The sequence below is a fragment of the Astatotilapia calliptera genome, chromosome 20, assembly GCF_964374335.1.
Source record: "Astatotilapia calliptera chromosome 20, fAstCal68.1, whole genome shotgun sequence".
Classification (NCBI taxonomy): domain Eukaryota; kingdom Metazoa; phylum Chordata; class Actinopteri; order Cichliformes; family Cichlidae; genus Astatotilapia; species Astatotilapia calliptera.
In genome coordinates this window covers 33,569,078-33,583,296 of record NC_137441.1, presented here as the reverse complement: position 1 = coordinate 33,583,296, position 14,219 = coordinate 33,569,078, and the positions used below count along the sequence as shown (strand labels likewise).

General features: G+C 41.7%; 1 protein-coding gene across 1 annotated transcript; it reads left to right on the top strand.

The window, feature by feature from the left end:
• Positions 1-7,240: 7,240 nt before the first annotated feature.
• Positions 7,241-13,894, top strand: gpr61 (G protein-coupled receptor 61). Its single transcript, XM_026153650.2, has 2 exons — positions 7,241-7,685; positions 9,641-13,894. The coding sequence occupies exon 2, from the start codon at positions 9,874-9,876 to the stop codon at positions 11,281-11,283; it is 1,410 nt and encodes a 469-aa protein (XP_026009435.2). The 5' UTR covers positions 7,241-7,685; positions 9,641-9,873; the 3' UTR covers positions 11,284-13,894.
• Positions 13,895-14,219: the final 325 nt, after the last annotated feature.

Here is a 14,219-nt window from a genome sequence, read left to right as displayed (position 1 = left end):
AGCATATCTTACCCAGTCACATCCTTAACATTTAGCTTGAAACACCACTGTGACTCATAAGTACTCACTTCACGACTGCATTCATATTTCTTAGAAAACATCTTTGTTATTTTATTTTAACAGCAACTTTTTATGCTCATTTTCAGACTCATATTTTTATGCTTTGTCTCTATAGTAGGTTTTTTTCCCCCCCATAGTTCAGAATAATTCTTATGCAACTTGTACAGGGCATTGATGATTATGGGTCTGTGTGCCTCCCCCTCTCTTTGACATCTTACAGATCCAAAACAGAAAAAAAACTACAGAAAACAGAACTATATTTTTCAAACTTTGGAAAAGATTAATAAGATCACTCACCATTGTAACAGTATATACAGTGGCTTGCAAAAGTATTCGGCCCGCTTGAACTTTTCCACATTTTGTCACATTACAGCCACAAACATGAATCAATTTTATTGGAATTCCACGTGAAAGACCAACACAAAGTGGTGCACACGTGAGAAGTGGAACAAAAATCATACATGATTCCAAACATTTTTTACAAATAACTGCAAAGTGGGGTGTGTGTAATTATTCAGCCCCCTGAGCCCCCTCAGTCAATACTTTGTAGAACCACCTTTTGCTGCAATTACAGCTGCCAGACTTTTAGGGTTTGTCTCTACCAGCTTTGCACATCTACAGACTGAAATCCTTGCCCATTCTTCTTTGCAAAACAGCTCCAGCTCAGTCAGATTAGATGGACAGTGTTTGTGAACAGCAGTTTTCAGATCTTGCCACAGATTTTCGATTGGATTTAGATCTGGACTTTGACTGGGCCAGTCTAACACATGGACATGTTTTGTTTTAAACCGTTCCATTGTTGCCCTGGCTTTATGTTTAGGGTCGTTGTCCTGCTGGAAGGTGAACCTCCGCCCCAGCCTCAAGTCTTTTGTAGACTCCAAGAGGTTTTCTTCCAAGATTGCCCTGTATTTGGCTCCATCCATCTTCCCATCAACTCTGACCAGCTTCCCTGTCCCTGCTGAAGAGAAGCACCCCCAGAACATGATGCTGCCACCACCATATCTGACAGTGGGGACGGTGTGTTCAGAGTGATGTGAGTTTTCCGCCACACATAGCGTTTTGCATTTTAGCCAAAAAGTTCCATTTTGGTCTCATCTGACCAGAGCAGCTTCTTCCACATGTTTGCTGTGTCCCCCACATGGCTTGTGGCAAACTGCAAACGGGACTTCTTATGGTTTTCTGTTAACAATGACTTTCTTCTTGCCACTCTTCCATAAAGGCCAACTTTGTGCAGTGCACGACTAATAGTTGTCCTATGGACAGATTCCCCCACCTGAGCTGTAGATCTCTGCAGCTCGTCCAGAGTCACCATGGGCCTCTTGGCTGCATTTCTGATCAGCGCTCTCCTTGTTCGGCCTGTGAGTTTAGGTGGACGGCCTTGTCTTGGTAGGTTTACAGTTGTGCCATACTCCTTCCATTTCTGAATGATCGCTTGATCAGTGCTCCGTGGGATGTTCAAGGCTTGGGAAATCTTTTTGTAGCCTGAGCCTGCTTTAGATTTCTCGATAACTTTATCCCTGACCTGTCTGGTGTGTTCTTTGGACTTCATGGTGTTGTTGCTCCCAATATTGTCTTAGACAACCTCTGAGGCCGTCACAGAGCAGCTGTATTTGTACTGACATTAGATTACACACAGGTGCACTCTATTTAGTCATTAACACTCATCAGGAAATGTCTATGGGCAACTGACTGCACTCAGACCAAAGGGGGCTGAATAATTACGCACGCCTCACTTTTCAGTTATTTATTTGTAAAAAATGTTTGGAATCATGTATGATTTTCATTCCACTTCTCACGTGTGCACCACTTTGTGTTGGTCTTTCACGTGGAATTCCAATAAAATTGATTCATGTTTGTGGCTGTAATGTGACAAAATGTGGGAAAGGTCAAGGGGGCCGAATACTTTTGCAAGCCACTGTATGACAGGAAATAAGGAACAGCAGAGTAGGCACTCTGGTAACATTTTTCAAAGACATCAAATGCATATAGTGAGATGCTACACCACACTGACTGCATTATTTATGTACTGCACTCTTTGCAATAAAGTGTTTTTGTAAGCTGCCAGTGATTTATCTGATTCTTTGCTCAGCAGTGATGCTGCAGAAAGGCTCATTTGTAAACACTGCAGCAACACAAGCCTACAAGCCTCCTTATGCATCACTCCCCAGTCTCTCTAAGTTGACCTTTGATGGTTAATAAAGGTTTGAATTCATACAAATCTGCTGACTACATAATAACTCACACTGGAAAAGCTGAATGAAAAGATTTTATTTCTTCTCCATAAAGTTTCATTTGACTATTATGAGCATGCAGACATGACAAAAGAATTTTCCAAAAAAGAAGGGTTTAGATTTTTTTTTAATGATTGAGCTCAGTTGTTATGTAATGTATTTTGTCTGAAGAGGACGAGAGAATAATCCTCTTTATGAATAATGAAAAATTTACAGATTACATCCTCTCCCATTTTATGAAAAAACAAAAAAACTGAGAGGTGGGCTAAGTGATGACATCCTGGGGTCAACTGTGCCATCATTTATGGCAGATGCTCGCTCAGAGGAAATGCATTTGAGTGCTCGTGTTTGTGTAGGCTAGTGATGTTACGACTAAAACTCCTGAGGTCCTGGTGTTAGCAAGCGAGGGGAACGGGGTTTATAGTATATTGAAATTTTGTTCGTAACAGCTGTGATGGAACTTTTCCACAGAGGGGATGTGTTGGATTCAACCACGCATGATAATATAGGCATTAATTAACTCACTGACTGCACTGATTGCACTGCAGCTGTGGGAGTTTTGAATAATAGTTGAGTATATAAGTGCTGTCCTCTCACAGTAGAAGGATAGAAATATACACAACTTTTATTACAGTATGAAGAAAGATTTTAATTTTGTGTCAGGACCCGGCCTCAGAATGACTGAGAGAAGAAAGTGATGCACCAGCTTTTGGCCTGAAAGGGTCAGTTATATACTTATTTTACACTTATCTTAGTTATAGTCTTTTCCTCATTTCTTTCTATTTTGCTAGAACAATGGGATGCGCAAATAAACATAGAAACAGAAAAAAAAACTAAATTAAATATCTGAATTTATCCTTCAACACAGCCTGAACTATCTTAGGCAACTTTAAGTAGTCTTCAGAAATAGTTCTCCAGGCTTCTTGAAGGACATTCAAAGTTCTTCTTTGTACGTTCGGTACCTTTACACGATCCAAGTGACTAACTGCTTGATAAAATCCACAACACTACAAACCATGACACAGCCTCCAGCATATTTTAGTGTTGTTTAGTAATGTTTTAGCATGATTCAGTGAACAGTTGATGGATCAACTGAAGGACCAAATGCTTCTCTGACGTCTTTGCTGTTTTTTCTCCCTTTTCTTAAGGATACTGTTCGTCTCTCTTATAACCTATTTTAAAAATCTGTCTCTTTTGAAGAAAAATACACAGAAATGAGGGTACTTAGAGACTTTTGCACGATACTGTGTATTTGTGTTGTTTTAGTTAGATTAGCCTGGCTTAAGCACAAAACCACAGACACATGTTCATGTGACCAATGGAAGGTCCAAAACTAAATAAATAAGGAAATAAAAATTGTAGAATTTCAGCTCTCAGATGCTAGTTTGACAAAAACAAACGAAAAAAATCAAAAATAATACAGGAAGAACTGGAGTTATATTGTACCTCTGTGTGTGTGTGTGTTTCTGAACTGTGTCCTCTGAAGAGATGAAGGGTTTTCTTATCACACTAAAAAAGCAGCTAAGCTCCTGTAGGCTATTTGTGACTCATTCAAAGCCTTTTTTCCTCAGTCAGATGCCACATAATCAGCTGATTGCCCTATTCATGGACACCGTCACCTCCAGTAAGCCACAGTCCAAAAATCTTTCTAGAGATGGGAAGCAAAGGCAGGGAAAAGTGTACTTTGGAGCTGATGTCAGTATTTCATGTAAACTTGTAAGTAATTTACTGAAAAGATGCATTTTTTAAACCATAAATGAGCAAATGAGTCATTGAAATGACATCACATTTCTCACAGTCAGTAAGAGAATGAAAAACAATAACTTGTATGGGAGTCATGATGTTCTCACAACAATAAGTGTGACAAGAAAAGGAGGCACTGAGCATCTGGTAGCTCGAAGCCGTGTGTTGCTTTGTTCTGGTGAGTAAATCTAAAAATTAACATAACTACACATCTAAACATACTCTATATAGAGAAAAATACAATATGGGGTAAAACACAACAGCAGTAGAAACTGAAAGTACCGAATCAGCAGTAAGTAACTGGGACTCAAATGCCTGAAAGTGACCATATTATGCCTACTTTTTTATTTTTATTACTTGGCTCCTCTTTCAGTTTCGGTGTTATTATACATCCCCAGGCAGACAGCAGCCTGGGACATCGGGACTCATCAGTGACTCAGAGTGTGCAGGATATCAGTGCCAACCTGGAGCCACCAGAGAGTGCTAATTGTGTCTGTTTGGACTCCAATGCATGACTCTGGGAAATGAAACAGCACAAACCAGTTCCTGTCACTGATTAGTATATTCTTTGGCTGCCTACATGGGACTGGTTGGTATTTCTGATCTTAAGTTTGCTCAGCAGTGAAAAAAAGTAGATTTGACTACTTTATCCCAAACAACATACAGAAATGTGAAATATTTGCGGTGATAAGTAAGTTAGAGTAAAATGTATTTTGGGGGTATTTATTGTGTCTAATGGTGGTGTATGCTCAGTGCTGCAGAATGAATGTTTAAGAACAGATGGATAAGGTGTAGTAGACTATAATCTACATGCTCTAATAACTTAGTTAGTAGAGCATGTAGCTCCACATGGTGTCTGCATTACATAAACTGTGAGAGCCTAACAGCCTAAATAAACCATTTTGGGTCACTCTTCTGGCCTCCACACTTATTTGTTGATTATAATCGAGTGCACTAAAACGATGTTCTGTGTGTGCTCTGAGGGTTTATTCAGCTCAGATAAGCATGTGTAGCCTTACTCATCTGGCGCATCAGGTTAACGTGACCTTCTGGGGTTTTGTAGCAGGATAAAACTTGAGTAAAGCTGATTTAACTTTGGTCGGATAATGTTTCTTACATTTAATACAATGTAAGTGGACACTTTGTTAGGTACACCTTGTTTCTGCCACACTGGCCCAGTGAGCTGTGTAAATTTTTGTGGTACAGTGAACTGACTGTAATGTTCAAAAACCCAGTTTGAGATGATTTAGGTTTGTGACGCGATGCTTTCTTGCTGCGCGACATCATCCTGGATGTCTGACATCAGCACAGACACGTGTTTTCCTTTCAGAGCACTGTGTGTGAGTGTGTGTGTGTGTGTGTGTGTGTGCAAACTGCCTGGCTGCATCTTACGTCAAACAATCGAGACAGACATCCAAACACATCGTGAACCTTTTGCCTCAGATCATACTCAGAAACTGAACAAATTCACCTGAACTATTGATTATCTCATTTAACTGCGTTGCCGAATGAGGAAGGATGACAACAACTTATATGGATGCATAAAGGTCGATAAAAGTCTTGTTCTATAAGCATGAATCACTGTGCTTGTATGGAGCACATTAGGGCTGATGTGCAGGAAAAGAACAATATTTTCAGCCCTTGCAATAACTTGTTAAATGTGAGAGCTCCCCCTATTGATGAAATCCAAGATTACAATAAAAGAAAAAACCACAGATCAGCAGCTGTAATTGAGTAAAAACCAGCCTATCTGTGTACAGGAAAAAAGCAGTCTGAGAATAATCCCCGGACACAACATGCTTGCACATCATGTCGAACACTACTCCACGCGGTGCAGCATGCAGGGAGCATCAGCGTGTGAATGTTTGTGCCCTGAGGTTGATGCAGGGTGGAGAGGCTAAAGCAAAGTTGCCATGGAAACTATTGTATTTCCCTCCAGTGCCATTGGTACGGCTGACATGAGCATGTATCTGCTATTTCCATCATTATTCAACACCTCAGCGCAGTCACAGGACACACACACACACAGGGGAGCTGAGGAGCAGCGTATTAACAAACACAAAGGTTCTTCTATGTTCGACTCTTAAAAATATCACAGTAGTATTGCTATCATCACATCTTGGGCTATTATACATGAAACTCTCAGGGCATTGTTGATCATTTTGTTCCTTAGTCCCCATGAACATTGTTTGCCGATGAAACTAATTTCAAGGTGAGAAAATATGATACTTATCATCGTTTTCTCGCTGCACGCTCATGAAACTAGGTCATTAAACTGTACCCACAAATTCAACCCAACATGAGTGCAAAGACTTTCCAGTTTAAAGAACATGGCAAATATTACTGATGTGAGATCTAAAAGAACAAAACACAAATACACAAGCATAAGCCAAGTTTAGTCAAGCAATTACTTATTTTCCAGACGCATGTAGCAATGTCTTTATTCTCTTCACTAAGCAGAAGTTTCCATTTTGTCTTGTGCGTTGCGTCTGTTAAAAGTTAAACTGCTAAAAAAAACTTTCTGGGCTCTCGGACATTTTAATTATTCAACATCTGATGTTGTAATTGCTCTTGTAACACTTGCACTTAATTCCATTACTATTTAATTGCTTTTCTTGTGCAAAATCTCACAATCAGTAGCATTCAGAATGATAATAAAGACAATTAAAAAACATTAGAGAATGTTAAATCTTCTTTTAAAAAACAAAACAAAAAAAACTAATTATAATATTATTTATATAATATGATGACATTAAACACTTCACACCCACAACAAATGCACCAGTGTGTATTGCATGGGCTGGGCTCTTGTAAATGTTAATCTCACCTCATTAACTTTAACCACTGGAATTCTTTTCTTTTCTACAAATCAATAATCCAGCTTTGTGTGAGGGATTTTGCCAGATTGAGCATCGACGGGGATTTTGGTAAACTAAGCATAAGGAGAAAGAATCAGAGAAATCCTGGATGAAGTGATTTTTCCGATTTGCAATTTTTTGGATGCTCCCATGCATATCAGATGGACCTGATGTGACCTGCAGCGGGCCTGTCATGATAGTCAAAATAAGAACCCCAAGTCCATGTGGATCTTGTGCCAGTGAGGCACTAAGACCCAGTGGAGGGGAGGGAAGGCGGGTGCCCCCCCCCCCGCTGCCTGCCTGTCTGCGCTACACGAATCTGCAGTTTCTTTGGTCGCATGCTGGCGATAGCACGTGTGTGTGTGTGTGCAAGAGTGTGGGGAGAGTGTGTGAGTGTGAGAGACAGAGCCCCTGCACTCTTTTTTTTCCCTTCCATCTCAACCTTCTGCTTCTGCTCTGTCTCTCCACCTCCAATCTTGCTGCACGAGATCTAAGAGGACGGAGGTGTGCGTTGTGTTTTTGAAGGGAAGAGGAGGGGGAGTGGGGGTGGTCAGGATGATGACGAGATGAAAGGGGCCAGGTGAGGAGGAGAGCAGGAGTGCCCCTTTCCTCTTTCCCCCTTCTCCTTCTCTCTCTCTCTTGCTCTCGCTTCCTCTCTCTCTCTCTCTCTGTGATGTGGTGTGTGTGCGTGTTTGCTGTGTGTGCTTGAGAGAGAGAGTGAAACAGGTCGGCTATGCTTCAGCAGACTGGACTGTGAACCTGCACAGGAGGAAGCAGCCCTTTCCAGATTGAGGTATGTCACTGAATTGTCATCACACGCATTTCCACAATACCTGCGCCACGTGGGGAGATTTGTGATTGAGTGAAAGACGGGATGCTGAAGGCGGTAGAAACTGACTCAAGGGGCAGCGTATTCTCTCATCAAATCACACATTACGTTAACGTATCCACATTAAAGGACAAGGACGTGTGAGAATAGATATTCTCGTCTCATTTAAAACCCTGTTTTTCGCTTGCATGTTGCTGCTGAGAAGTGAAAGTGCTTTGTAATGAAAAAGGACACTTGAACAACAGGCTTGTTTTCTGCTCACGGTAAACACAGTGTCATGTGCATATGATAGGGTCATATGGTTTTCAGTCAGCAGTTAGAGAGATTTCGCACAACCTTAGGCTGAAGCTTTGTATGAATTTTGTGCAGCTCTTAAAGCAACATAAACTGGGCAAGTGTGAGTTGAACGTCGCACAACAGCTTGTGCTGGTTTAGAGTCCTCGAATCTTTCTCCAGTTTTTGCCAGTAAAACTTTCATAAAGATTAAAGATCCTTTGAGAGTTTATTCCACTTCACTTTGGAGAGTTACACTGATGATAAATGTTTCCATAAAGCAATCAGGGCTGATTAGACTAAGACCCTCCAGAAGACTGCTCCACGCTTGTCTCTGCATCACAGATGAGCTGCTTTTTAAAAAAAAATTCAGCTGAAGGTGACTCTTTCCCTTTGACCGATTCAGCAAAGGCCACCTACTTATGCTTCTGTGTCTGACTGGTGGCTGTTGTGCTCGATGTGCATACGTGGGCAGGAAAAGAAGAGGTGCTTTGCAGGGATGTCACACTTGTGAAATGGAAAACTTGCACCTGCAGCTGTGCAGCATATGGAAATGTACCGAAGGCTTTGTGCTCGTTCCACGGCTTTTATAGCGCGTGGGGTTGAGCGCAGGTGAGGTTGCGACAGTAAACAGTGCAGGATCTACTCCAGTAGCAAACACTAATACGGACAGCTGAAGGTGCTCTTCTTTACTTCACATCCCTTTTAGGCAATTTTAAAATGCATACTTTTTCACTCAGAAACACATTTAATACATTACTGTTAAAATACAGCGTAGATAATTAAGAAACTGTTCAGAAGTCCTATCAGAACTTTTTTATAAAAAGAAAGTAAAACAAACACTTTGTTTTACATGTCAGGATTGCACTTGATGATCTTTTCGACCCAGCGGTGATCTGTGAGTTTTCCAGATTATTTTCTATTTCAGTTTAGATCTTCTGTCAGTTAAGGAGGGCATACGGTTTACTCTGTGCTTTGAGCCTCTCCCTGGGGTTTCAGCTGCCCTGAAAAGACACATCTGATGATTCAAAAACTCAAATATGTAGTAAATGGTGACTTATGGTTATATGCTAGGCTACAAGCAGGACTGGATCAAATCTGATAGGTTTACATTTAAGTAGAAGAGCTAAAATTAATCAACTTGAAATTAGAAAAGTTACAGAGCAAAAAAAAAAAAAGGGAAAAAGTGATTTTTTTAGGATATTAAAATCAAATGATCAAATTCTATAACTACTGCCTTTTAATCTATAATTTTGCAATTTTGTAATCACTTATCAACTGCACACGTTTTATCCACTGAAAGTCAAGAGAGGATGCTTCAAAAAATCTTCTGTGTTATACAAAAGAAAATAAATCAAATGTAATATTTGTTGTGGCCACCAGTTAAAACAGCAGTTCTCCTCAGTATATTTAAATCTGGCCCTTTGTTTAGGGTTAATTTTACATTTACATTGCACATTACATTGACCAATCAGATGCCTCAGTGATATCATTGCATGATTTTTCGTTTGTATAGAATATTATTTACCTTTTAAATTAGTCTCAGACAACTAGTTTTACCTTTTTTCATTCATTGTGGCAAGATGAGTCTCAAATGTTTATCTTCAGCAATACCTGACTGAGCTGGACTTTCTATTTTGTTTCAGATCTTTTGTGGTGTTGTTAGAAAGAGGACGTCTTCCTTAAGAGTTCTGTTACGCCCGTGTTTGATCATCTGCTGAGCTTTGGGCCAAGGTCTATGGAAGTGAGGACCTGTAGGGTTCAAGCTGCCATGACAGAAACCACTGCCTGAGCTTCTCAGCGATACTCTACGAAAGGGGAGGATGGGTGATGGGCCCGTGAAATTCAGCGGACTGTCTCCTCTTTATCCCATCCTCTCATGGAGCGTCCTGTCACACCAAGCCCCTCCTGGAACACTTCTTTCTCCCTGTTTCCACCCTCACTGCAGCCAAACATCTCTAATGTCACCTCACCCACGACGAGCATCCCAGGTGGGATAGATTTGAATCGCTCCTTGGCACTGTGTGCTATGCTCATTATGAACATGCTTGCAGTGGTGGGCAACTTGGCTGTGATCATTGTCATCACCAAAACGCCGCAGCTGCGTAAGTTTGCCTTCGTGTTCCACCTCTGTCTGGTGGATCTGGTGGCAGCGCTGGTGTTGATGCCTCTGGGGATGCTGTCAGATCAAATCCTGGTGGACGAAGCGCTGTGTCGGAGCTACCTCTGCTTGAGTGTATGTCTAGTGAGCGCTGTCATCCTCACCATATGTGCGATCAATGTGGAGCGCTATTACTACATTGTCCACCCCATGCGTCACGAGGTAAAGATGACAGTGGGGGTGGTGGTGATGGTACTAATAGGAATCTGGATTAAAGCTGTTGTCATGTCAGTACTTCCACTCCTGGGCCGGCTGCTCCAGGGAAACCAGGGTCTGGGGGCTTCTTCCCTCCTCGTTCCCACTCAGAGACACTGCTCCCTCCACTGGACAGGTGGCGGGATCACACGCCTGGTCTTCATGGTTTTCTTTACAGTCATCTATTTTCTGTGCCCTATGCTGATCATACTGGTGGTCTACTGCAACATGTTTAAGGTGGCACGAGTAGCAGCCATGCAGCACGGCCCCCTCCCCACTTGGATGGACACTCCAAGACAACGAGCCGAGTCTGTGAGCAGCCATTCAACCATGGCGGCCAGCCTCGGAGGAACTGGTTCCCGCACCACCCCTCAAAGGACCTTCAGTGGGGGGAAGGCTGCAGTGGTTCTGGTGGCGGTGGGAGGCCAGTTCTTCTGCTGCTGGCTGCCATATTTTTCGTTCCACCTTTACTCGGCTGTAGTGTCTACCTCCCCTGCTTCATTAGCCCAGCTGGAGGATGTGGTGACATGGATTGGCTACTTCTGCTTCACATCCAACCCCTTCTTCTACGGTTGCCTGAACCGTCAGATCCGCGAGGAGCTGAGCCGCCACTTGGCTTGCTTTTTCAAGCGCGCTGGGCCCAGAGAAGGAGAGCAGCTGCCCAGCCGAGAGGCCTCTATTGAGGAAAACTTTTTGCAGTTCCTTCAGGGCACTGGATGCAATCTGGAGCCCTGCAACTCTCACAGCAGAGCCAGCCTAGAGTTGCCAGAGACTGAGGATCTTCAGGAATCAGCTGTTCAGCAGCACATGCCAGCTGACTTCCACATCCCAGGGCAGATCCTTGAGGAAACCTCAGAGTTCATACAGCAGCAACAGCTGAACAATGAGCTCCATGTATCAGAGAACTGCTTCAAAACTGTACCAGAGCTGTAGCCGACTCATGTACGCACTCTTCTGCCATACAATAAGCCAATAAATATATTTAGTTTTCTTCATATTTTTTACAATTTGTTGAATTAATACATCTCTAGCTGATGCTACAAAGTGCTTTAAAGCAAAGTGAACTGTAAACACGGTATCTTCTTGGAAGAATTTAAGTTATGTAGCTTTTTTAGTGAAAGACAGACTTCAATATATCTTGTGCTTCATTTTACTTTTAGCCCAACAGTCAGATGCACTGTAGCATCACATGCTTTAAGAGCCATACGGTGTGAGGCCGCTTCTGTGTCACATCAGTGGACAAACACCGAGCCCTTGTTGTGCTTATCATAGTCCAGTGAAGTGACAAATGTCACATAAACATAAGAAGTGTGGAAACTTTGTCAAAGCAATGTTCATAGTTGTCAGTGTTTTTATTACGCACTGTTAGAGCCATTCAAAAGAACTTTTCGCAGAGTGTTTAGTTTTGATATGCATTCATTTAAATGTGGATTCCCCGCTGAATATGCAAAGACAATGCACCATACAAAGTTCATCATATCAGCCCCTCTGCCCTGCCATCTGCATTTTCGCCCTCCTGGTTATTGTTTAAAATGAATTCACCAAGAGATGAAAATTTTCTCTCATCATTGTGTATTCAGAGCAATCAGTTCAAGGTTTTACTGCTGGGTCTTTAAACCAAACAGATACTTTATAACCGATTTAACCAACAAACACTTTCATCATTAAAAGACAGAGCACCGCCCCAGGCACTCGTACGTGCACCAACAAAGTGTTTGCAGAACAGCCAGTTTGTTTAAGTAAAAGATTCTTAGTTCCTGTAGCTGTCACTGCCAGTTTGTTAAGTGAGTAAAGAATCTGTTTTTATCATGTATTTATTCCACTTGCACATCTCATTACACCAAGGAATTAATGCAAAAATGTTCCTCCATATAGAGTTTAAAATATTCATCGCGCTGAACAGGGATCATTTCACAGCTGTTACTGCTGCTGGTATTTATAATAAACAGGCTGACAGAGTATTTTTAACCATTTTCCAGGAACGTTATTATCGTGTTTATCTGTTCTTAGTCTTGTGATTATCACCTCCTCACCAAAATCATCTCACATTGGCAGACTCGTGATTGCAACCCCTCCTCCTCCTCCCCAGCCCCCCCACTCAAAGAATTGCTTTAATTGTTTCGATAGAGGTGGCGTTAAGGATTTAGGCTGTAAAGAAGGAAAAACAAAAAACTGACTACAGCATTAAAACAGCTGAAATACGGCTCGGGATGAACAGATTCGCACACCAGTACTAATTACCCTGTAATGTCTGCACTGTTTACAGGTAAACATAAGGAGCTGTGTGAGTGCTCTCGTGTTTGTGCAATAAACAACCAGGGCTTGTTGTGGCTACATAGAGCACAGAGGTGTGGCAATGCTTACACATGGAAAGCTTTGCCTTTGGCCTCATTCAAACGGCAGATGGAAGACATTGGCGATACTTTTTCTGATCTCAGGTGGAATACAAACTGTTTGCACAAGTCACACGAGAAGTGACAAACGTTCCAAAGACAAATTACAAGGCACAAGTCTCTTGCTAAACACTTTCTTTCTTTCTTTTTCTTTTTTAAATACTTCCTATCTATTGCTGCCTTCATCCATTCTGGACTGCCTCATACCGGACGGACGGCAATGATCACAAGACACTAAACACAAGGCGCGCAGGAGAAGGTTCATAGCTTGCTGGGAGTCAGAACAAAAAAAGGTCTCTTTGTCAGGGAAAGGCATAATGTTCTTTAACTATCTTGCGATATGACTGTGCTGCATGTTGTTTTTCAGGCAGGGTTGCCCCATCAGCTTCTCTTAAAAAGAGCTTTAACGTGAAGCCCTACCTTAAACTTAGCAGCGACGAGCGAGTGACATACAATCACTGGCATGATGCTCAGATTTCTTCTGTGTTTATTTATTTTTTAATAATTTATTAACAGCTGATAGACTGCTAAAACCTTCCAAATGCAAAACTATTACACAATTTATTTATTTAAAAAAAATAATTTAAAACTGACTCGATTTATTTCACTTGCACTGCTGAACGGGGGTTTAATCTCTTTGGATTGTCTCTGTTTTTTTTCTGTGGAGTATTACTTTATTATTTTTATGATACAATGCTGTAATAACTTCAGTGATATTTCCCACAGTCTGGGGTCATTACAAAACCCCTTATACCGAGAGAACATCAATCCAACGCTCAATCATCTGGTTTCCATTACTCTAGCGGCAAAATCGCCCAGACCAATCTCATTAAATGCTTTAAGCTGTCTTTCTGTGACCATCTGTTGATTGCGAGGACAGAGAAATAACCTGGTCTGAAGGTGAACTGCAGATAATATTCTTACCTTTGGGAGAATTCTGGACATCATTAAACAGAGTTTTGTTTGTACTGTAAATCATCAGTACAGTGGTGATGTTTTCCATGTTCCTCTGTGTTTCTCTTTTTCGCACTTCAGCTGCAAAGGCAGCTCCTATTCTTAATTCTTAAGATTTTGTTTGTCTCCATGTTAAGATTTTGCTGTGTACCTCCCTCCCTCAACTGAAATCATTAAAGATGCAGCAAGAAGATTAACTTGAGTGTTGCTGGTTGAATTTGTAGTTGTAGACATATTTTTTTTTCCAGATCAATAACTGCATCAATCGCATGAGCAACCCCATCAATCATCTCCTTTCTCTCGTGCCCTCTAGGTACCTCCTGCTCTTTACCTCTGCGTGTGTCCTTGCACACACGTGTGTGTGCGTGTGTCCTTGCACACACGTGTATGTGTGTGTGTGATGTAGGTAGGGGGTGAAATGAAACAGTAGGACAGGATGAAAAAGGAGTGACATTTTGAGTAAGGTGGGATGCTGCTATCCCTCAACAAAACACTGCCCCCATGCTGGACTTTTATCACAAA